The following is a 26,298-nucleotide window of genomic DNA, read 5'->3' on the forward strand; positions in this document are numbered from 1 at the left end:
CTGGCTATCAGCAGTTGGCCAAGCCACTGCCTTAAAAAAAGATGTGCATGTTCAGAGCCCATTAGTGAGATCAGTAAAAAGGCATATTGGCTGTCACTAATGGGTTAATAATTAAAAAATATTTAAAAACAGGGATAGTAACGTTTAGAATTTAGCATTACGTAGGCATAGCAAATATATCAAACCATCTTGGTGTTACAGTCACACAGGAACAAATGCAGATTGGAACACTATACAAAGCACATATAGAAACAATTATACAAACCGCCCTATATTCCACGCTCTCAATGCGCATTTTATTTGTATTCTTCATGTGGGGGTCTCTATAACCGGATATGTGCTATACATCTCCTATTACAGGAGCTGCCAAACTCTCCCAAAACAAGATAAAACCGTCAAATATCAGCGGGTGCGCATATCTAAACTGGCAGGACACTGAACGAATTCTGTTTTCCTGCTCAGTTCAGGGATCAGGAAAGGGGAATGCCCTGACCTAATGGGTCTGTCTTATGGCAGGACTGAACAGACCCCATTGACTATAATCGGGTATGTGTGGTTTACACTCGATTGCCCAGCATTTTACTGAAAGAAAGAGTGCGGCATGCATTGCTATTTCTTCCGGTATTTTGTGTCAGATCTGAACGGAGGTTCCAACAGAAGTGTGAGAACAGCCATACCGAACAAGTGAAAGAAAAATGCTCCCCAGTGAACAGTGATACACTTGAACATATGAGACCATATTAAGATATATCAAGCGATGCAATAAAGTTCAGACACATATGATGTATCAATAGGATGTTGTGTATTTTTCAGTGTACTATTGCATTATAACACAATAACACAGGATATTTACTGTAGGAGTTTAAGGCCCCCTGTCCACGGCCAAGTGATATTCTGCCGCGGGGAGGAGGGGGGCGCTGTCAGGTTTCCGAGGTGAGCCTGACAGATAGGCTCACCGTGGAGAATCACGGTAAGTCATGGAAAATCGCGGTATGCCGCGATTTAAATCCAGCGAGCGGAGAATCACTATGATACTCCGCTCGTGGACGCCAACGGATCATCGCCCGTGGACAGGCAGCCTAAGGCCTCTTGTCGACGGGCGGATTTTTGCTGCGGAATCCGGAGTGGGTGTCCGCAGCAATAACCCTCCATAGCATGCCAAGGAAGAACGATTCTTCATGCACATCGCTGGCCCCATTGGAAACAATAGGCGATATCATAAAAAAAATGGGCATGCTCCGTTTTTTTTTTGCTTTTTTTTTTACACGCAGCATCGCTGGAGTGAAAACATCGCAAATGAGAATGAAACCATTGAAATTCATTGGTTTCATAATCATGCGTTTTCCCTCACTCTCGCTGCATGAGAAAAATCGCCTGATTTTCTCCCCAGTGTGAAAGCGCCCTTAGGCTGTGCGATTTTCGTGTGATACGAAAGTGAAAATGCAGAAATATGAAACCAATGGTTTCTTTCACATATGCGATGTTTTCACTCATGGGAAGAAAAAAAATAAAAAAATAAAAAAAAAAAATCACAGCATGTCCTATCTTTCTGCGTTTTCTTTTAAATCTCCCATGCTCCCCTATGGAGCCTCCTTTTTATCGCATCGCAAAGCACAAACTTGCAATTTTCGTGTGATGCATTTTTAATATTAGAAAATCCTATCGACTTTCTCGCAAAAAAAAAAGAAAAGAAAAAAATCGCAAGTGGCAGCTATGTTTTTGCGAGAAAAAGCAGCGCTGACGCTCAAAAATTGTGGGGAAAAAAAAAGTGTCACAATTTTGTTGCGGCGATATTGCGATCGCCAGTGTGCAACATTTTTTTTTGTGCCATTTTGTATAAAAATCCAGTTGGATGCTGAAACCACAAGTTAAAATGGTTTGTATATTGCACATTTTATATTTCATTGTGGACTTTATCTGGCTGCAGCGTTTTTGCCAGGAAAAAGATGGGAGGGAATTTATCACACTTTTTACGTCAGAATTCTGGTGTTAAAAAGTAGTAATTTTTGACACAAGGTCACTTGTGACAAAATTGGCATCTGTTCTAGTTTTGCACTGGCCTTGTTACTTGGCTGTCCCAGAACAACAGATTTATGCATAATTTAGGCCAGAAAGTGTCATAAACCTTTGCCTCTTCATGTATTAGGTGTATTGTGTGCCACTGCCAACATTATGAAGAACTCTATGGGGAAACTTTACTATGTTTTAAATCAACCAAAATCTATCTCTCGTCCAATCAAAGACTCAACCGCTGTTCTGCCATTCTCCATGCTTTAAAAACCATTGACTGATTGTGTCTGCACCCCTGGAAGTGGAAGTTCAGTAGCTTAGGAGGCAATTATTTATTTCACATAGGGCCAGGTAAAGCTGAACAGCATTTTTGCTTCAATAAATGAAATAAATGAAAAAACAGCATTGTGCGTTCACTTGTGTTATCTTTGTTGGATACTGAAAGGAGTTTGATGGATCTGAAGCATTCAAGTGCGAGAAATATACAAGAACGGAATAAACCAAAAAGGGGCATATATTTTTTCACAGCACTGTAAGGCGTGGAAGAAAAGGGGGTTTAATAAGGCGTTAATAGGAGAAATGTTTGCCATGTTTGCTCCACTAAGACAATATGAGCAAAGACGGAACGTCTGTAAAACATAGAAATCATTGAATAAAAACTTACTCTTGCCGTGGGTGGACTTTCCTGTGTGTGGAGCTCAAACTGGGCTTATTCTCATTCTCAGAATCTGAATCCAGGAAACTGACACCTTTATTCTTCTCAAACAAGGACACGTCGTTTAGCCTTTTATACTCCGGAGTCTCTGGGATGCAGGTAACTGCAGAAGACATATATACGTTATTGGCACTGGTTCCATAAGAAATGCCTAGATACAAAAGGTTTTCATGTAACCAAACTTTCCTACTAGACACACTGTACAAAAAAACAAACAAAGGGGTCGTAGCCCTTTTGAGATGGGTGATCGCTCCTGCAGTTCTACCTTCACTCATCAGCAAGTTATGGAATAGCTTAGGCTGCAATCACATCTATTGAGGGAGTTCTGTTTTCCTGCTCTATTATAGCAGCAGGAAAGCGGAATCTCCTGGCCGAACAGATCTGTCAAATGATGGAACCAAACAGCACTGAACGGACCCCAATGACCAGAATGCGGTCCGTTCGGTTTCCGCTCAGCTGTCTGGCATTTTACCGGATGATAAAGTGCTGCATGCAGGACTTTTCTTCCGGTACTTTTTGCCATTTCTGTGACGGAACCTCGAACAGAAGTTCCAATGCAGATGTGACAGCAGCCTAATATGTGTGGCGAACGTCTCTCAACATGAAAAGCTTGTTAAACTAAAAAAGCAGTCAGTCATCAACATCTAACCTGTTTTGTCATCCAAGTCTGATTTTGGCGTGCTAGGTCGGCTTGATCTGTCATCTTCATTGGAGTCTTGGTCCCGTTTTGTATTCTTATCAAAGCGGAAGCGGTCAAGGTTAAAAGTGCTCATAACTTCAAAGCAGACATACACGACTAGGCGATCTAGAAGAAACTGAAGTAGAAAGAATTTGAGTTTCATCAACATGAAAAGCACTTTTTCTCCCAAAATCATTTAAAAAGGGTTACGTAGGTTTATATGAATTTATTTCTGAACAGATTTAAAGGGAACCTGTCACTTGGCCTAAAGCATCATAAGCTAAGTTATGGTGCTGTTGAGAGTAGACTGAGTCGGGCGCTGTATTCTTCATACTCACCCGCTTCCTGCCTGTAAAGTCCACACGCCGGGTGAAAATCTGTCTCTCTTCAGAGTCCTGTGCGGTCCCAGATTTTTCCACAAGGATTCCACCTCTAAAATCCGTGTCAAAGACTCCACACTGGGATTTTGCAGGACTAAATCTGTGTGTGAATCCATTGTGCATATTTGTGTGCGTGATAATCTCCAGCCCTACAGTGGAGGCATCATCTCTCTACATAGGTATCTAATGTAGTAAGCTCCCACCATGCTTTAGGTTCTTACATATACACATTAAAATTACAAGTTTGCACAAGTCTCATTAATATTCATTCATTAATTGCTTCATACGAGCAGTCCAGTCCGCAATCTTACGTAATGCACATTATAAACCGAGCAGTACAGTCCGCAATCTTACGTAATGCACATGATAAATCAGGTATACTTTTATCTCCTGGATTTCCATCCATATTAGCAAAAAAAGTATGCAAAAGAAAAACTCAGAGGTTTAATGACATTGGAGACAAGCATGTAGCCATGGTTTTAGAGGCAAAGTCCACATTGGATCCCACCGTGTGCACAGACAGCTAAGGCCGGGGCTCACACGAGCGCGCAGTAAAATGCTATGTGTATAACACAACATTTTACCGCTGTGTGAGGCGGCGTATCACCCTGTATGTCAGTGATTTTTGTTATATTTCCCGCCCCATATAAACACTACACATTTGGAATGTAATTGCGTATGTAGAGCATTAGTTATGCACCCATAGAGAATAGGGCTCCATTGTGCGTAATACGCGGTAAAATAGAACATACTGTTGTTTTTTTTTTTTTTTACGTATTACACGCAATAAATATACGCAAGTGTGAACGGATCAATGAAAATCAATGTCCTTTCACTGACTCCATTCACCGCGTATTACTCGTGCATAATATGCAATGAAATTACGCACGTGTGAGCCTGCACTAGAGGAAATTGGTCACAGCCACACAGCACCATAAATTAAAGCCCCATTAATACACAACGATCATCACTCAAACTATGGCTTTTGAGCGATAATTTTTGTTTGTAAATGCTTCCATCTTTCACTCTTCAGTTGAACGATGATTTTTAGGTGAGCATAAAATCCAAATCGCTCAGCTGGAGAGTGTTAGCAGGGAAGTATGCAGTGTTTTCCACGGGAGCAGCTGATTACATTGTACTCAGCTGACAGCCTGCTTCGAAGACAACGCAACTGAGTCCAGACCATATGCTGGGGTTTGCAAGCAGCTGCTGGAGGCTCATTTACCTGCAAATAAAGTACTAATGGGCATTAGTGTCCATAAGTACTTTATGCAAAATGATCGCTAGAACTGTCACTCTTTCAATCGTTTGAATATATTGTCTTGGCGTGTAAATGAGCCTTTCGTTCTAGTGCTGTTAGGGGTCGTGACAGGGAGTAGTGTGCTGTATTTTTTTTTCTACCACAATAGAGTGCTGTCGCCCTCTGAGGACTAGAGAGCACTAGAATATCGGACTCTTCACTGGAACTTTTCATACAGAGAGCATTCAGTTATGCAGTCTCCAACAAATAAGCCCCAAACAGTTGGAGCTGAAGAAAAGCAAAAATTACAAAGTTTAACTAACCACCTTGGTGGAACATAAAAAGGTAAGGATGGAACATAAATGACCAAAACAAACAGGGTTCACCGAGTATACAGGAATCTTCAATAAATAAGTGAGACAAAGGGAAGTGCCTCTAAATGTCCATAGCAGTCCAAAGCCAAGAGCTAAAGAGGGGGTGTCTTTAGAAACCATTAGGTTATCTTATGTCGCAGTTAATGCAAGGTTTTGTCAGGTATGCCACACAAACTGGAAATATAGCAGTGGTGCTTAAGGAGAATCTTACGATACGCTGGAGGCCCGGCGGCTCTACTCTGCTGAACTTGTAATGCAATTCTGATTCTCAGCTGGACAGTTCTTCTCAACAGGACGTCTGGGGGGGTCTTTGCTCAACTATCTTACTGGAATAAGTAGCTTTGCAGCCATGATCAAGAGCCCATGTTGAGAGTAAGCATTCTTATAAGGCCGGGCTCACACGACAATAGGACCCCATTCACAATGACAGATGATCGCTCAAAGGACAGTTTGAGTGACAGTTTTGAGCGATCATCTTTGCATAGTCTATAGTAGCTAAGTAGCTACTTAAGAGCTATGCAGGCGAAGCGGAACACCGCAGCCATTAGTGAATAATACAGCTGTTCTGCATAAGCTGTTCTCCACGCTTACAGCCGAGTCCCACTGTGAACTAACAGCAGGACACAAGCTGTAAAAATCTTATCAGCCCTGCTGACTGTGATCACAGCCTGCACTGCTGATAAAGGGTCTTCTATAATTGAGCGAGGAATGACTCATGCACGAAGCAGTCCGAGCGGGATCCACAGGAAAATGAAGCACGCTGCAATTTCTTCCCGTGCGTGGGACCCGCACGCCGGGGGGAAAAAAATTAAAAAAATAAAAAATCACATCCACATGCATTAAGTTGCCCTACGGATGCTAATTAGAGATGAGCTCGCTCTCTCTCTCTCTCTCGATCCCCTCCGCAACCCCCCCCCCCCCCCCTGAATCTTCAGGGACGAGCCAGCAGGTACTCGAAAAAGGCGATGCTCTCTCTCGAGTAAATCGCCTTAACGAGTATGCTCGCTCATCTCTAATGCTAATCCATCCCTATGGGCAGCTAGAGCTGCGGATCTCCCGTGCGGGGGCCACGCGTGGATTTTATAATTAGAATCTGCCCGTGGACATTGGGCCTTAATGTTTACATAGCGAACATCGGGTTAATCTAGTATAATAAACGTAGTTATAAATAAGAGCTGCTGTGTGCAGTGCCCACATCTCTCCTTCAGATTCCTTCTTTTCTGCATATTAGAGCTAATATTAGTTGTAATAGCAGGTAAGTCTACACCAGTGATGGGCAACCTTTTGAGCTCGGTGTGTCAAAATCCGCCAAAAAACCGAGCATAATTCGGGTGGTGTGTCACTTTGAGAAAAAATCCATAAATTCGCGATGATTATAGTTTAAATAACAAATATGTATAATTGTAATATATAACTGTATTTAATAAACCCAAAAACACCCGTAGCACAGGCCCTCGCCTCTCCCAGCCTCCCCCTCACTTCTGAGTAATGACGAGCCCCCAGCGGCGACAGCGCCCCCCCACGGCGGACCCCCAGCGGCGACTCCCCGCCCCCCCACGGCGGACCCCCAGCGGTGACCCCCCCCTCCCACGGCGGACCCCCAGCGGTGACCCCCCCCCCCCCACGGCGGACCCCCAGCGGTGACTGCCCCCTCCACGGCGGACCCCCAGCGGTGACTGCCCCCCCCCCCACGGCGGACCCCCAGCGGTGACTGCCCCCCCCCCCACGGCGGACCCCCCAGCGGTGACTGCCCCCCCCCCCACGGCGGACCCCCAGCGGTGACTGCCCCCCCCCCCCCCACGGCGGACCCCCAGCGGTGACTGCCCCCCCCCCCACGGCGGACCCCCAGCGGTGACTGCCCCCCCCCCACGGCGGACCCCCAGCGGTGACTGCCCCCTCACGGCGGACCCCCAGCGGTGACTGCCCCCTCATGGCGGACCCCCAGCGGTGACTGCCCCCTCACGGCGGACCCCCCCCGACCCATGTACTTACCTTGTGGATGCTTGGATGCTCCGCTCCTCCTGTGCCCGGCGCCCTCCAGCAGCGATGATCTCCCGCGCACACTGTGACGTCAGTGTGTTGCAGGACGCCTTCTCCCCCGGACGCTCCTGCGGAACCAACAGGTAGGAGACGTCGGGGGACGGGGGGAGGAGGATCCTGGTGCACATTGACATCACAGTGTGCGCCGGGATCAGCGCTGATTATTAGTGCTGGTTAATGAATACCGGCAGGGGAGTCATGGCCCCTGCCGGTATTCATTAACAGGGTGACCGGCCGCATGTCAGCGACTATGGCTACGCGTGTCAGTGCTGACACGCGTGTCATAGGTTCGCCATCACGGGTCTACACTATAATACTATTAATCATACTGATCGCCCCTGCAGAATCACATCAACAGGCTCCGTTCTCCCCCTCCAGATTATAACCATTAGCACAGGCTCTGTTCTCCCCCTCCAGATTATAACCATTAGCACAGGCTCTGTTCTCCCCCTCCCGAGTATAATCATTAGCATAGGCTCCGTTCTCCCCCTCCAGTATAGTCATTTGAACAGCCTCTCCCCCATTCACCGAAACCAGGTGCCCACCTGCCTGTAGTGAAGACAGTTTTGGGGTCGAACCCACTCTGTTCACACTTTAGACCCGCCCAAGTAATCATAAAAGAGGCTACCGCTCATACTGAGCAAGATGGAAAAATCTGGTTGACATTTGCAAAATCGTTGTCGCATGGGCCAACATTCTGGTTGCTAACGGAAGCCTTGTCAATAGCAACAGTTGCTCAAAAGAAGTTTTTTAATATGGGTTATCCTTTCACAGTGTTGTGTAGCTTTAGGCGATTAGGGGAATGGCCATCACTGTGGCATTTAATTTTTTTTGCGACCCTCCAGAAGGTCATGAGTAACTTTGGGGAGGTGGTTTTATTATTGATATATTAGCCTCTGTTTTAGGATTAAAGCGGTTGTCCCATGATAGCAAGTGGGGTTAAGCACTTCTGTATGGCCATATAAATGCACTTTGTAATATACATCGTGCATTAACCCTTTGCAAACCAATTTTGGATTCAGGGTTTCCTAGGGGGTCTTTCTCTTTCTGCCATTATACAATGGTGCCACCTGCTGGCTAGAGCAAGTACTGCGGTATGGGACATGCTGGAGAGGCCCCCCGACAACAGAGCAGCCAGTAATATACAGTAAGAATACCCTGCTGGACGTCTTCCGATTTTGGAGCTGTAGAGCCTTAAATCAGAATGTCTTTAGATGTCAGACAGTGGATTGGAAAGGGTTAAATATTGGCCATACAGAAGTTATACACTTACCCCCTCCGGTGTTGGCGTCCCCGTCTCCATGACGCTGACCGAAGCCTTCTTCTGCCTGGATTAGACGCGCTTGCGCAGTCTGCTTCTTCTGTCCCGCTGAGGGGGCCGTTCCGGCGTGCCTGCGCCGCACAGGTCTTCTGTGCATGCGCAGAAGTCCTCTGCGGCGTGAGCACGCCGGAGCTGGACAGAAGAGGGCAGACTGCGCAAGCGCGTCTAATCCAGGCAGAAGAAGGCTTCGGTCAGCGTCATGGAGACGGGGACGCCAGCACCGGAGGGGGTAAGTGTATAACTTCTGTATGGCCAATATTTAATGCACGATGTATATTACAAAGTGCATTAATATGGCCATACAGAAGTGCTTAACCGCACTTGCTTTCGCAGGACAACCCCTTTAAAAACAAACAAACAAACACTCTCTCTGCGAAATGTATTCAGAACTACAAAAACCGCATCCGAGCTTGTAAACGGCTGACTAAGCTGCCGGGCGGGGAGGGTGGTTACCCAATCCTACCACTCAGTCTGCTCAATTTTCCAAGACTCCAACTTATATATGACGCATGTTTTTTAAGTGATTCAAATGGGGAGGAGAGAGCAGAGTGCCGAGTCATACCCCGAAGCAGCTGGCCAGTGTCAAGGTTCATCTGTACCTATACTACTTTTTAACATATATTACATGTCCTCCATCGTTCTGCTGAGTTTTCCTGTATCCAAGAGTTTCCTCTTGTTTTCTTTGCATAGTGCAATAGCCATCAGCTAACCTCTCAATCATGAGTGCGAAGAGAAAAGCAAACTAAACATAAAGAATACAAAGAAAACATACATTGGACTATTGATTTATGCAAACTTTAGTGAAAGGTATGCTTTTACTTGCCTTAAAGTGAACCCGTCATAAAGCACCATAAAGTAACATATGGTGCCGTTAGGTGAGGTGACAGGGAGCGGGGTAATGTATTTCTAATGCTCGGCCACTTCCTGGTTCCCTCCGCTAAAGTCCACGGCCCCCGAAAATCTGACTCTTTCTAGAGTCCTATGCTCATACTTTGGGATTGTCACCCGATGCGCGGACTTCTGCGGTGTGCCCCACAGTAACGAGGACACTGGGCAAGTACAAAGCCACCGCAAGTTAGTGGTGCTTTAGGCAGGTGACAGGTTCCCTGTAATACTGTCTTCCTGCTCTCGTTAGCAGTTCTGAGATGGGTCCAGGCATGCCCACTACTCGCTACCTTCTTCCTCTGGTCTGTAACGGAGGGGCTTCACTAATGAGTATGTGCAGATGTAGCTCAGTCTTGAAGAAGTAGGATAAGGATGAGGAGCGGAAAGGCAATAACTGATTTCTGCTGCTATTTCCACATCCTAGCTATCCATGTTTTTGATAAATAGGGGCTTAGATGAAGAGAACATATATTTATAAGACATTTCAAAGCTTTCCTAAATTCCTATGAAAGGAAATATGCAACAAATATTGCATTGAATTAATTAGACTCCTCCTGTACCAAAATGGGACTTTGGCTCCAACTCCACAGTCCTGTATAGTTCCAATGACTTCTTTTTAATCACCAATGCCATGATTAAGCACCCACACTTGGTGTAAAACACAGGTGCTACTCACCTACCTGTCCTGTCCGTATGGATCCTTATCTACACGAGTAGGGCTAGAAGTTTTAATGCACTGTGAGGACATGATCAGAGAATAATTCTTCCAACACCAGTGTCATGGCATATGCTTATAACTGTACCAAGATACTGATGAACCCCATTACCTCACACCAAGGTCTGATAGGCTCTATATAAGATGAGGTGATGGGGTCTCCTTAGATGGGAATTCTCATATTGGCTTCTCATGGTGCCAAAACACGATTAAAAAAAGGAAACCTTTCCATTTATTAAAAAAAAAAACATTGGCGAAAAAAGGAGAAAAAAAACATTTGTCACAGTTTTGGAGCAGAGAAATTGAATTAAAACTGAAATAGAGAGACGGAAAGCCCTAACACAAGTATAAATGGGCTCTAAGTGTCTACACAAAGAAAAACAAGAAAACTAGTTTTTTTTGTTACAATTACACGTTTTCAGCAATTTCTTTTGGCTATTACATTTACCAGTATGTACTACAACTTCTAGGTTGCAGTGCTATTTAATACATAGTATGCATATACATACAAGTACTTATATGCAAACATGCAGGCACATACATGCATACATACAGGCCATATACATTCAGAAAGGCACAGTATACAGTACACACACACACACACACACACACACACACACACACACACACACACACCTCACTTGTCCAGGTGGAGTCAGCACAGTTCTACAACTTGCATTGCAGGGGTCTACAAAGGAGCTGGGAGGTTTGCAGCAACCTATCTCTGTATTTGCACATGATGCAAGTCCAATGCCTCGGGCCCCTTGGAGATGGTGGCCCTGGGCAATTACCCAGTTCGCGTCCCCCTAAAGCCGTCACTGCGAACAAACAACATTTCTATATATAATACTCCAACCTAAATATAAAATTAAGAGCCATACCCCGCTTCAGACATATTCACGACTACGGATGGATATATGTCCAGTACAAACCGTCATTCCCAGGTGGATACTCCCAAGTAATGATGATAACAGGTTCAGAGCACATAAACTAACAGGCGTGGATATGCATAAACACAATGAGCAACACACAGATAATGGATGGATAGGAAAAATGATAAATATAAAACCCACAAACAGCCAGCATGATTATATCCCAATCAGATGGAGAGATCCATCACATCCACCATAAGGGCGCCCACCCACTGGCGTTTGCGTTTTCCGCGGGAAAAAAACGCAGCGTTTTCACCGCGTTTACCGCGATTTTTCCGCGGCTTTTCCATTAATTTCCATTGACTTTCATGGGTGCATTAGGAAAAAAATAAGGACACATATGCAACTGACAGTTCCTATGTTAAAAACGCAAACGCAACGCAAAAAAAACGCCAGTGGACAGGAACACATGTTATCTCTATGCCTGTGCAGGAAAAACGCAGGTAAAAAAACGCCAGTGGGTGGGCGCCCTTAGGCTAGCTTCACACAGCCAATATCACAATTTTACTTCATGAGATATCTGAGCGGCAGCGCTTTTTCTCGCAAAAACATCGCTGCATCTTGCAATTTTCTTGCGTGAGAGACAATAGGACTTTCTAATGTTAAAACAGCATTGCATTAAAATCGCTAGTTCGTGGGCTGTGATGCGATAAAACGAAGGCGCCATCGGGAAACATTGGCGATAAAGAAAAAGAGCAGAACGCAGAAAGATAGGACACACCGTGATTATTTTTCCACACAACATTGCATGAGTGAAAACATTACAAATGTGAAGGAAGCCATTGAAGAGCATGGGTTTCATAATTCTGCGTTCTTACGCACTCTCGCATCGCATAATTTTACCGCCATATAAAAAGCGTCTTTAAGTAGACAATATACTGAATTAGGCGGCTTTCACATCCGTGCTTGGGGTTCCGTTTGGGGATCAGTAAAGGGGAATCCGCCGGCCGAACGTGTCCGGCTCGTGATAGAACCAAACAGCGCCGAATGGACCCCATTGACTATAGCGAGGTCTGTTCGGTTTCCACTCGGCTGCCCGCCATTTTACCGAAAGAAAGTGGTAAATGATTTCATGCTTCAAATTCATTCCTGTCTGGGACCCTCTATTTAAATGAAAAATCCAGAAAGCCTGTGGATTAAGGAGATAGCATTTTACATCGCTGCCCTGATGAGGTCTCCTGACTCTCTTAATCCTATATATAATGAAGAACGCAAGAGAACCGCCATGACAAGATATAAGGTGTCTTGCTGTGGCTCATGGGGGCCACGATGTCATTCATGTTGCTACTTAAGCAATTGATAGACTCTTTTAGGGCTCATGACTACAGACGGAGTGGGATACGCCCCCAGAGTTTTTACGCCGTGGGAATCCCATGGGAATAAACAAAAAAAATCCCCCCTGAAGATTGCAGAAAAACACGCCTTTTACCGCGGTCTCCATTAATAACATATTAATGGAGACCTCCTCCGATTTTTTTCCCATGGCGTAAATCCACGGCAGAATCACACCTCTCTTTGGCTATTGTGCATGCAATACACTGAGCAGTTCCGCAGAGAAAAGAACACATCGTGGCTCCTTAAACTGGCTCCGGGTATACGGCAGATTTAATCCTTTGATATCTGCTATAGAAAAGCTCCAGTGGATTTGCCCAGCATATATACAGGGAATATACACTACAAGCAGGTCCCAAAGCTTATTTATATACAACATTTTCCCTTTTCTGACACTGAAGTTAAGATGGACCGCATGCTGTGTTCTCCATGAGCAGCGCTGATAACATTCTTTCAGCTGCTGTCCTGCTGGAGAATAGCGATGTATTTAGAGAAAAAGACCATTCACTGTTCTCTAAATACATGCAAATGAAGCTAGTTAGCTACTAATCGGCTGATTAGCCCATTAGTACCTATGCAAAAATGATCGCTCAAAACTATCAGTTTCTGATGAATTTTGAGCGATCGTCTTTGCGTGTAAATCGGGCTTAACTCTCAATGACAAGAAGTTCATAGTGGGCATGTCAAGTGACTCACCAAAGCAATGGAACAAAACATGACATTCACGTAGCCATCGTTACAGCTACAATTGGACGAGGCCACATCTTTATCATCATAATCAAGGCCTGGTGTGTACACATCCTGATGGGAAGTAGAGTCTGGACCCCAACATACAATCCTACAGAGAAAAGGCAGACAACTTTTTCTGGCCTGAGGGCCACATTGTCATACTGAACCACTTCCAAGGGCATTCTCATCTGAGACATTTATGGTATGACCTACGTATGTGCCATAATAAATTCCACTTCCAGAACTCCCACCTATAGGGAGAATGGGGGTCATTGTAGATGTAGTGCCCCAGCATTTGATAAGACCTAGAAACTACACAGGAGAGAGCAGCATGTATACACGATGCCTCAAACTCATATACTCATTTCTGGAGCGTTAAAAAGGTCAAGAAACTTTATTCTCCTAATATCTAGGGGCACAGACATGGCCACACAGTGCACCATTAATACTTGTCCTAATATCTAGGGGCACAGACATGGCCACACAGTGCACCATTAATACGTCCTAATATCTAGGGGCACAGACATGGCCACACAGTGCACCATTAATACTTGTCCTAATATCTAGGGGCACAGACATGGCCACACAGTGCACCATTAATACCTGTCCTAATATCTAGGGGCACAGAAATGGCTGCATGGTGCACCCTTAGTACTTGCCCTTATATATAGCGGCACAGACCTAATATATATATAAGAGACCCAGACATGACTACACAGTGCCACTGTAGTACTTGTCCTAGTATATAGGGGACTCAGACATGGCTACGCAGCGCACCCTTAGTACTTGTCATAATATATAAGGGCACAGACATGGCTGCACGGTGCACCCTTAATACTTGTCCTAATATCTAGGGTACCCAGACACGGCTGCACGGTGCACCCTTAGTACTTGTCCTAATATCTAGGGTACCCAGACACGGCTACACAGTGCACCCTTAGTACATGTCCTAATATCTAGGGTACCCAGACACGGCTACACAGGGCACCCTTAGTACTTGTCCTAATATATAAGGGCACAGCCATGGCTGCACGGTTCACCCTTAGTACTTGCCCTTATATATAGGGGCACAGACATGGCTGCACCCTTAGTACTTGTCCTTATATATAGGGGCACAGACATGGCTGCACCCTTAGTACTTGCCCTTATATATAGCGGCACAGACATGGCTGCACAGTGCACCCTTAGTGCTTGTCCTAATATATATATATAAGAGACCCAGACATGACTACACAGTGCCACTGTAGTACTTGTCCTAGTATATAGGGGACCCAGACATGGCTACGCAGCGCACCCTTAGTACTTGTCCTAATATATAAGGGCACAGACATGGCTGCACGGTGCACCCTTAATACTTGTCCTAATATCTAGGGTACCCAGACACGGCTGCACGGTGCACCCTTAATACTTGTCCTAATATCTAGGGTACCCAGACACGGCTGCACGGTGCACCCTTAATACTTGTCCTAATATCTAGGGTACCCAGACACGGCTGCACGGTGCACCCTTAATACTTGTCCTAATATCTAGGGTACCCAGACACGGCTGCACGGTGCACCCTTAATACTTGTCCTAATATCTAGGGTACCCAGACACGGCTGCACGGTGCACCCTTAATACTTGTCCTAATATCTAGGGTACCCAGACACGGCTACACGGTGCACCCTTAGTACATGTCCTAATATCTAGGGTACCCAGACACGGCTACACAGGGCACCCTTAGTACATGTCCTAATATCTAGGGTACCCAGACACGGCTACACAGGGCACCCTTAGTACATGTCCTAATATCTAGGGTACCCAGACACGGCTACACAGGGCACCCTTAGTACATGTCCTAATATCTAGGGTACCCAGACACGGCTACACAGGGCACCCTTAGTACTTGTCCTAATATATAAGGGCACAGCCATGGCTGCACGGTTCACCCTTAGTACTTGCCCTTATATATAGGGGCACAGACATGGCTGCACGGTGCACCCTTAGTACTTGTCCTTATATATAGGGGCACAGACATGCCTGCACCCTTAGTACTTGTCCTTATATATAGGGGCACAGACATGCCTGCACCCTTAGTACTTGTCCTTATATATAGGGGCACAGACATGGCTGCACCCTTAGTACTTGTCCTTATATATAGGGGCACAGACATGGCTGCACCCTTAGTACTTGTCCTTATATATAGGGGCACAGACATGGCTGCACCCTTAGTACTTGTCCTTATATATAGGGGCACAGACATGGCTGCACCCTTAGTACTTGTCCTTATATATAGGGGCACAGACATGGCTGCACCCTTAGTACTTGTCCTTATATATAGGGGCACAGACATGGCTGCACCCTTAGTACTTGTCCTTATATATAGGGGCACAGACATGGCTGCACCCTTAGTACTTGTCCTTATATATAGGGGCACAGACATGGCTGCACCCTTAGTACTTGTCCTTATATATAGGGGCACAGACATGGCTGCACCCTTAGTACTTGTCCTTATATATAGGGGCACAGACATGGCTGCACCCTTAGTACTTGTCCTTATATATAGGGGCACAGACATGGCTGCACCCTTAGTACTTGTCCTTATATATAGGGGCACAGACATGGCTGCACCCTTAGTACTTGTCCTTATATATAGGGGCACAGACATGGCTGCACCCTTAGTACTTGTCCTTATATATAGGGGCACAGACATGGCTGCACCCTTAGTACTTGTCCTTATATATAGGGGCACAGACATGGCTGCACCCTTAGTACTTGTCCTTATATATAGGGGCACAGACATGGCTGCACCCTTAGTACTTGTCCTTATATATAGGGGCACAGACATGGCTGCACCCTTAGTACTTGTCCTTATATATAGGGGCACAGACATGGCTGCACCCTTAGTACTTGTCCTTATATACAGGGGCACAGACATGGCTGCACCCTTAGTACTTGTCCTTATATACAGGGGCACAGACATGGCTGCACCCTTAGTACTTGTCCTTATATACAGGGGCACAGACATGGCTGCACCCTTAGTACTTGTCCTTATATATAGGGGCACAGACATGGCTGCACCCTTAGTACTTGTCCTTATATATAGGGGCACAGACATGGCTGCACAGTGCACCCTTAGTACTTGTCCTAATATAAGGGCACAGACATGGCTACACAGCGCACCCTTAGTACTTGTCCTAATATATAAAGGGACCAGACATGGCTGCACGGTGCACCCTTAGTACTTGTCCTAATATCTAGGGGGCCCATATATGGCTACACAGTGCACCCTTAGTACTTGTCCTTATATATAGAGGCACAGACATGGCTACACAGTGCACCCTTAGTACTTGTCCTAATATATAGGGGCTCAGACATGGCTACACAGTGCACCCTTAGTACTTGTCCTAATATATAGGGGCACAGACATGGCTACGCAGTGCACCCTTAGTACTTGTCCTTATATATAGGGGCACAGACATGGCTACACAGTGCACCCTTAGTACTTGTCCTTATATATAGGGGCACAGACATGACTACACAGGGCACCCTTAGTACTTGTCCTAATATATAGGGGACCAGAAATGTCTACACAGGGCACCCTTAGTACTTGTCCTTATATATAGGGGCACAGACATGGCTACACAGGGCACCCTTAGTACTTGTCCTTATATATAGTGGCACAGACATGACTACACAGGGCACCCTTAGTACTTGCCCTAATATATAGGGGACCAGAAATGTCTACACAGTGCACCCTTAGTACTTGTCCTTATATATAGGGGACCAGAAATGTCTACACAGGGCACCCTTAGTACTTGTCCTTATATATAGTGGCACAGACATGACTACACAGTGCACCCTTAGTACTTGTCCTTATATATAGTGGCACAGACATGACTACACAGGGCACCCTTAGTATTTGTCCTAATATATAAGGGCACAGCCATGGCTGCACCCTTAGTACTTGTCCTTATATATAGGGGCACAGACATGGCTGCACAGTGCACCCTTAGTACTTGTCCTTATATACAGGGGCACAGACATGGCTACACAGTGTACCCTTAGTACTTGTCCTTATATACAGGGGCACAGACATGGCTACACAGTGTACCCTTAGTACTTGTCCTTATATACAGGGGCACAGACATGGCTACACAGTGCACCCTTAGTACTTGTCCTTATATACAGGGGCACAGACATGACTACACAGGGCACCCTTAGTACTTGTCCTAATATAAGGGCACAGACATGGCTACACAGCGCACCCTTAGTACTTGTCCTAATATATAAAAGGACCAGACATGGCTGCACGGTGCACCCTTAGTACTTGTCCTAATATCTAGGGGGCCCATATATGGCTACACAGTGCACCCTTAGTACTTGTCCTTATATATAGAGGCACAGACATGGCTACGCAGTGCACCCTTAGTACTTGTCCTTATATATAGAGGCACAGACATGGCTACACAGGGCACCCTTAGTACTTGTCCTAATATATAGGGGCACAGACATGGCTACGCAGTGCACCCTTAGTACTTGTCCTTATATATAGGGGCACAGACATGGCTACACAGTGCACCCTTAGTACTTGTCCTTATATATAGGGGACCAGAAATGCCTACACAGTGCACCCTTAGTACTTGTCCTTATATATAGGGGACCAGAAATGTCTACACAGTGCACCCTTAGTACTTGTCCTTATATATAGGGGACCAGAAATGTCTACACAGGGCACCCTTAGTACTTGTCCTTATATATAGTGGCACAGACATGACTACACAGTGCACCCTTAGTACTTGTCCTTATATATAAGGGCACAGCCATGGCTGCACCCTTAGTACTTGTCCTAATATATAGGGACCCAGACATGGCTACGCAGTGCACCCTTAGTACTTGTCCTTATATATAGAGGCACAGACATGGCTACACAGCGCACCCTTAGTACATGTCCTAATATATAGGGGACCCAGACATGGCTGCACAGTGCACCCTTAGTACTTGTCCTAATATATAAGGGACAAGACATGGCTGCACCCTTAGTACTTGTCCTAATATATAGGGGCACAGACATGGCTACGCAGTGCACCCTTAGTACTTGTCCTTATATATAGAGGCACAGACATGGCTACACAGTGCACCCTTAGTACATGTCCTAATATATAGGGGACCCAGACATGGCTACACAGTGCACCCTTAGTACTTGTCCTTATATATAGGGGCACAGACATGGCTACACAGTGCACCCTTAGTACTTGTCCTAATATATGGGGGCACAGACATGGCTGCAGGGTGCAGCTTTAGTACTTGTCCTTATATACAGGGGCGCAGACATGGCTGCACCCTTAGTACGTGTTATTATATACAGGGGCACAGACATAGCTACACAGGCACCCTTAGTACTTGTCCTAATATATGGGGGCACGGACATGGCTACGCAGTGCACTTATCGTTAGGCCTTTCTTATTGACTGCGGTCAGGCTCACATGACCGGATCGGACTCCACATGCGGGTGGCCTGCAGCGTTTGTCGGCTGTGAGCCGGCCGGTGACCTCTGGTACGGCACTAACCTACATTGTGTATGGCCCCCTAGGCTCGAAGGCGCCATGCGTGGTACAGGTTATTATTTGTATTCCCGGCGCCGTCCCTTAGCGATGACACTGCTGCCCGCAGCCCATATACTATGTTAGTGGTGTATGGGCTGCGGCTGTGATGCTCATTGACTTCAATGGAGGCCGTCCGTGGCATAATAGAGCGCGCAGTGATTTTTCTTCCGCTCGCAGGATAGGCAATCCGTATCCACGAGTATGAAGGAAAAATCAAGAGCACGCGCCTCACAATGGCTGCCGTTTACCGCGGACTCCGCAATTAACACCAGTTGGTGGTAGACCCGCCTTATACGGAGACTGACCGATTCCCGTCTGAGCCAGCCAGCGATGCCTTTAACAGGCGGCGCGATGGTGAATGGGTTGGCGGGGATGTCACGGGCAAACTAGAATGGACTGCTCTAACAGGAGCGTCAGTCATGGCTGCTGGCAGCAAACAATAGATTGAGGAAGCAGTAATTAATAGCACGGAGCAGGCAGGAGCACTGAGTGTGCGGGGGCAGGAGAAGCCATGATGGCAGCCAGCCTCATCGTGCTGGGGTGTTCCTGCAGACAATGGCCTCCTCTGTCAGCCACTATTCCCGCGCCGAGGAGACAGGGGACTCCCCGCCACACAAAGACACCGGCCGGCTTCTCCTCAGACACTTCCTGTGCGACACAAAGGCCGCGGTTTACGACCGAGACTAGCGGTCCCCCATCACCCCCCCGGGGCGCTGCTCCTGCCTCAGCACATACGGGCCTCGCCGCGGGCGGCACACTGCTTACCTCCTCCGCTTCCCGCGGCTTCTCGGGGCTCCTGCACGACGCAGCTTGATGACGACAGCAGTCAAGCCGGGGATCTTGGCGCGCCGCTGACGCTAGAGGCGCTCTCGCTGTGTGTCGGCCGAATGCGGGGTTTGTCGGTGACGTCACTGCCCCGTACGCCCAGCTCCCTGGTTACTATAGCAACAGCAGAGCTTCTTATCGCAGGGGAGAAGATAATGATGGAGAGAAGAAGTGACTGCAGGAAGCTGCTGGGAGGCCCAGACATAAGAAGAAGCCTTTTACCGCAGAACCGACGCAGAATTTTCATTGTATGACAGTTTAAAGGGTTTTTCCACTCTAAAAGAAAAAAAAAGGCTAGTAAAAAAATAACAATCCTTATCTGTCTTCGGCGCCCCCCCCCATTACACGGAAACAGCTGAGCGGTTGTGCCGCCCGGTATGTAGTCCAGCGAAAGTCAGCTGAGCGCTACAAAGAACGGGAAAATAGAACATGCTGCGTATTTTTTTGCACAACGGAATTGCGCATGCAAAATACATGCTTGTGAAAGAGCTAATTGAAATCGATGGGTTCTATTCACTGCGTATTGCGCGCTGACATATGTGTTAATACGCACGCAAATACACCTGTGTGAATCCGGCTTGAGGCCATTGCGCAGTGAAGGAGTGTTTTTTGCGCACTATGCCTGCGCAAATACTGAGTGAGCACCTCTGCCCTGATATAAAAGGCTAATTAGTATAACGAGGCATCGGTGCTCACAGGAATGCGTAGTGTTTTGCGCATTCATATGTGTGCATTCCCCCCACACACATAGGCTCCTATGGGACCGTTGGCGCGCAAATGCGCATAAAAATAGAGAATATTGCGTTTTTTTCCACGCAAAAGAGAACCATGAGGATGAACCCATTTAAATCAGTGGGTTCTGGTCACTATGCAAATACAGCTGTGTGAGGCCGTCTTTGCTGTACCACAGAGTGGTCACTGAAATCCGCAGCATCACATTTTACTTAAGCGTATTTGCGCGTGCAATATGCAGAATAGATACTGCCCCCCCCCCCCCCCCCCACCACCACCACCTCCGAAGTCTTTTGCACTTTTGTCACTTCCTTCACTGGACACCCTCTAGTGAGCGTTGCTGGTCAGGTGATGCGAAAGTGGGGGAATTTGGAAGTCCTTTGGATGCGGAAATGCTGCTGAATTCGCAGAGGTATTTTTCGCTGCAGTATCTCTGCTGCGTGTAATCATACCCTTAGGCCTCATGTCCACTAGGAAATTCGGGCCCGCGCAGATTCTCCATGCAGAATCCCGCAGTGGGTCCCTCCTTTCCTGCGGACATGAGGCCTAAAAATTGATTTTACTTACCTGCGGGTTCCCGTCCGGATCTTCTTTCCTTTCGCCCGGCGGATGTGCTCGGTACGCCGGCAGCATGCCACGCACATGCGCCATGCACCCTTTTTTTTTTCTTGAACCCCTGCTTTCCCGCTCTCCTGCGGCAGAGCAGAAATTTAGCTGCAGGTGTACTGCGGATCCGGATAGCTTCTATAGGCTTCTATGGAAGCCTGCGGGAGCCTCGCAGAAAATGGAGCATGCTGCGGGTGATTGCCCACATGTGCGATCTGCGCGGCAGGGAAAAATGACATCCGCAGGTATTTACTTACCTGCGGGTGTGCAATGCATCCCTGTGGGCGCCGATCACGTGTGTGGGACACCCGCGCAGATTTTGCAATTCTAATTGTCCAGTGGACATGAGGTCTTAGGCATTTCCATACGGGCTTATTACATCCGCAGGTTTGTGCATCCCTGTGATGGTGACAGTTTGGGTCATAAACTAGTAGTATTATCTTTACTGGCACGCTAGTGACGGGGCACGCATGTGTATCCTGTATGAAATGACTTGGATCAAGTCATTTATGCATTTAAATATGGCAGTTCGACATGGCAGGAGACAGGTGGCTACATAAATTGCCTAAACACCTTGCACTTCATTGAGTATCACTACTGCTGTAGCCTCTATCCTCATCTTTACTGTTAACTTTAAACCTACTTCCAACTTCCACCTCTGGTGCATTTATTCATATAAGCCCCTCTCTCCTTTTTTCGCCCATGCACAGTTCACATGCACGCTTCACTTTCTTAATGCACCTCATTCCCCCTGCAGCCACTGAGAAACATAACAGCCGCCCTCACAAATCTGTTAACCACCTGCTCACCCTCTCTATCCTGCTGCTACTAGCAGCGGGGGATATTTCTCTTAATCCTAGTCCACCCTTTAGTGTTCCTGTTACCCCCCCCCCGCGCGCGCCTGCCTCACTGAGACACACTTCAAGCCCAACCACGAGTCCATGCATACCCTCCCCTGTCTCAGCACGCATACTAGTCCATGCATACCCTCCGCACCATCCACACCCTTTTCACTGCTAAATCTCTAAACCTGCTAGCTCTCACAGAAACGATACAGGAGTTTGACACTGCCTCCCCTGCTGATTTGTCTTACAATGGCCTGCATTTCTCCCATACCCCAAGACTGGAAAACAGGCGTGGTGGAGGAGTAGGTGCTCTTCTCTCTTTACAATGCACCTACCACGTCATCCCCCCGGTACCGTCACTCACTTTCCCATCATTTGAGGTGCATACCCCACAGCTTTTCCGTACATTGTGCATGTGAGTAGCAGTTATCTACCGCCCCCCCCTGGTCCTCCCCCAATCCTCATCTTAGGTGTCTTTAACATCCCCACTAATGACCCTGTCTCCCCTTCTACCTCTCAGCTTCTATCGCTTACCTCCTCCCTTGGTCACTCACAACTCACAGCCTCTCCCACCTACAGAGATGGTAATGCTCTGGATCTGGTCTCTGCTCTTCTTCTCACTCCACTAATTCCGCTCTCCCGCTCTCGGACCATAATCTACTCTCTTTCTCTGTCAAGCTCCCTTACATCTCCCCAGACCCTCCTACCTATCGTATGTACAGGAACCTTTAGGTTGTTCACATCCCAAATTTTGCTGAGTCCCGACAGTCTTCTCTTTCCCCTACCTCTGTCCTCTCTTGCCCCAACCAGGTTGCAGCACATTACAACCCAGTATGCTGTATGAAGCAGCACTTCCGTAACTCAGCAATCCAATTCAGACCGCGGCAATCCTGGCTCACGTCTTAAACGCGCTTCATCAGGCGGTGCTCTAGGTGTGCAGAATGGCTGTGGAGAAAGTCACAAAAGTCTACAGACTTTCTCCACTTCACATTCATGCTCAGAAACTACAACCTCGCCCTCCCCCACGCCAAACAAGTCTATTTCACCTCTCTCCTCTCCACACTATCTCACAACCCTAAATGACTCTGACACTATTCACTCCCTCCTCAGCCCTAAATTACAGCACACACCCCACACCACTGATGGGTCTCAGTGCTGAAGAGCTGGCTGCTTACTTCAAAAAGAAAAATTGACAACATCTGGCAAGATATAACCTCCAAATCCCGGACTAGCTCTGACCCTAAAATCTTCAATACTTAAGGCTTTTGCTTATTCTCTGTACTCACACCAACAACAGAGGAAGAAGTCTCCAGATTGCTCTCCTCAGGTTACCCAACCATATGGGCTATCAACCCTCTTCCCTCACACCTACTCTTCCCTGTTGTCATCTCCCACCTTACCACCTCATTCAACCTCTCTCTGACCTTTGGCATCTTCCTCTCTTCATTCAAACATGATATCTTATCCCCACTGCTAAAGAAACCGACTTTTGAATCGACCTATGCTGCTAATTACTGACCTATCTCAAACCTTTCTTTCATCTCCAAACTATTAGAATGCCTGATCTACTCCCGCCTCATAAGCTATCTTTCAGAAAACTCTTCTTGACCCACTACAGTCCATTTTCCACCTTCTACACTCGACAGAAACCGCCTTACAAAAGTTTCAAATGACCTCCTGATAGGCAAGTCGAGAGGAGACTACTCCCTGCTCTTCTCTATCTACACAGCCCCTATTGGACAAACCATCAAGAGATTTGGCGATCAGTGCCATCTTTATATTGATGACACACAGTTAAACACTTCTTCCTGTGATATCACAGCACCATTCGTCAGAATGCCACCGACTGTCTGTCCACTGTCTCTAATACTATGTCCTCTCTCTACCTAAAACTGAACCTCTCAAAAACTAACCTACTCGTGTTTCCGCCCTCTGCTAACTGACCTCATCCTGACATCTCCATCTCAGTTTGTGGCACAACCATAACTCCCAGACAGTACGCCCGCTGTTTGTGGGTTATATTCGAGTCTGATTTTTCCTTACCCCCTACATTCAATCTCTTGGTCAAACATGTCACCTGCACCTCAAGAACATTTCAAGAATCCGCTCTGTTCCACCGTGGACATGTTAAAAACGCTCACTGTTGCCCTCATCCACTCTCAGCTCGATTATTGCAACTTGCTGCTGATCAGCCCCCCCTGCGCCAGACTCTCCACCCTCCAATTCATCCTGAATGCTGCAGGCAGGATCATCTTCCTGTCCAGCCGCCACACGGACACCTCTGTCCTTTGCCAGTCACTGCACTGGCTGCACGTCAAATACAGAATTCAATTTAAACTCACCACCCTCATCCATAAAGCTCTCCATAGCACAATGCCACACTACATTGCATCCCTCATCTCAATCCACCACCCGCGTGCCCCACTAACCAAATCAGATTAAGTGTCCCTTTAACTCGAACCTCTCATTCTCACCTCCAACACTTCTCCAGATCAGTAACAGTTCTCTGGAACACACTACCTCAAACTATCCGGGCAATCCCTGACACACAAAACTTCAGGCTTGCTCTAAAAATGCACCTCTTCAGAGAGGCATACCATATCTCCTAAACCAAACCCCTCTTTCATAGAATTGTAGAGTTGGAAAGGACCTCCAGGGTCATCGGGTCCAACCCCCTGCTCAGTGCAGGAATCACTAAATCATCCCAGACAGATATTTTTCCAGCCTTTTGTTTAAACACTTCCACTGAAGGAGAACTCACCAACTCCCGTGGTAACCTGTTCCACTCATTGATCACCCTCACTGTCAGAAAGATTTTTCTAATATCTAATTTGTGTCTCCTCCCTTTCAGTTTCATCCCATTGCTTCTAGTCTTTTCTTGTGCAAATGAGAATAGGGCTGATCCCTCTGCAGTGTGATAACCCTTCAGATATTTTTAGACAGCTATCAAGTCTCCTCTCAGCATTCTTTTTTGCAACCTAAACATTCCCAAAGCCTTTAACTGTTCTTCATAGGACATGATTTGCAGACCACTCACCAGCTTGGTAACTCTTCTCTGAACTTGCTCCAGTTTATCTATGTCTTTTTTAAAGTAGGGTGCCCAGACCTGGACACTATTCCAGATAAGGTCTGACTAAAGGAGAGTAGAGGGAGATAATTACCTCACATGATCTAGACTCTATGCTTTCCTTAATGCACACCAGAATAGTTTGCCTTTTTGGCTTCTTTATCACATTGTTGACTCATGTTCAGTATATGATCTATTAGTATACCCAAGTCTTTTTCACATGTGCTGCTGCTTAGCCCAATTCCTCCCATTCTATATGTGCTTTTTTCCATTTTTCTTGCCCAGATGTAGGACTTTGCATTTCTCCTTGTTAAATACCATTCCAATAGTCGCCACCCACTGTTCAAGCTTTTCTAGATCTTTTTGAATACTCTCTCTTTTCCTTAGTGTTAGCTATCCCTCCTAGCTTTGTGTCGTTGGCAAATTTAATCAGTGTCCCATCTTTTCCTTCCTCCAGATCATTTATAAAAATGTTGAACAACACTGGACCTAAGCCTTTTGGTATCCCACTTGATATATTCTTCCACTTGGATGTGCAGCCATTTATGACCACTCTTTGAGTACAATCACTCAGCCAGTTCTGAATCCACCTAACAGTTGCCTTGTCAATCCCATATTTGGTCATTTTTCAATAAGTATAGTATGAGATACTTTGTCAAATCCTTTACTAAAGTCAAGATATACAATATCAACCGCATTTTCCTGATTAACCGAGTAGGTGATTCTGTCATAGAAGGTAATTAGATTTGTCTGGCATGACTTGTTTGTTATAAACCAATGCTGGCTCTGGTTAATTACTCCATTTTTATCCAAGTGCTTGCATATACGCTGTTTAATAATTTGTTTAAAGATCTTTCCCAGTATAGAAGTCAGGCTCACAGGCCTGAAGTTTCCTGGATCCACCTTCTTCCCCTTTTTGAAGATAAGGACAACATTTGCCCTTTTCCAATCTTCTAGGAGTTCTCCTGTTCTCAAGGAATTTTCAAAGATTATGGCAAGTGGTTTAGCAATTACCTCCACTGCTTCCTTTAGTAGCCTAGGATGTAATTCATCTGGACCTTGAGACTTGAATTCATCTATCTGTACACCATCTATCGGCTTATAGATAGCCTGGATTCTTTTATTCTCTCAATAGTACAGGGAAGATCAGTTGATGTTCCATCTACTTTCTGAGAGAAAACAGATACGATATAGGAATTTAAAAGTTCAGCCTTCTCAACATCATTCTTAACCAATTCACCATTTTCATCTTGTGAGCATCCAGTAGCATCTTTGACTTTTCTTTT

The 26,298-nt window shown here is 46.3% G+C and overlaps 1 protein-coding gene across 1 annotated transcript in view; it reads right to left on the reverse strand.

Moving 5' to 3' along the window:
• Positions 1–19,820, reverse strand: part of SMARCAD1 (SWI/SNF-related, matrix-associated actin-dependent regulator of chromatin, subfamily a, containing DEAD/H box 1) — an 85,138-nt gene extending 65,318 nt beyond the window's left edge. Inside the window, exons 1-3 of the mRNA XM_066574035.1 lie at positions 19,703–19,820; positions 3,375–3,540; positions 2,675–2,828 (exon numbers count right to left, since the gene is read on the reverse strand). Coding sequence (XP_066430132.1) covers positions 2,675–2,828; positions 3,375–3,498 — 278 coding nt within the window. The 5' untranslated portion in view covers positions 3,499–3,540; positions 19,703–19,820. The remainder of the gene's footprint in view (positions 1–2,674; positions 2,829–3,374; positions 3,541–19,702) is intronic.
• Between the last annotated feature and the right edge of the window lie 6,478 nt (positions 19,821–26,298).

The sequence above is a fragment of the Eleutherodactylus coqui genome, chromosome 7 (genome assembly GCF_035609145.1).
Source record: "Eleutherodactylus coqui strain aEleCoq1 chromosome 7, aEleCoq1.hap1, whole genome shotgun sequence".
Taxonomy (NCBI): Eukaryota; Metazoa; Chordata; class Amphibia; order Anura; family Eleutherodactylidae; genus Eleutherodactylus; species Eleutherodactylus coqui.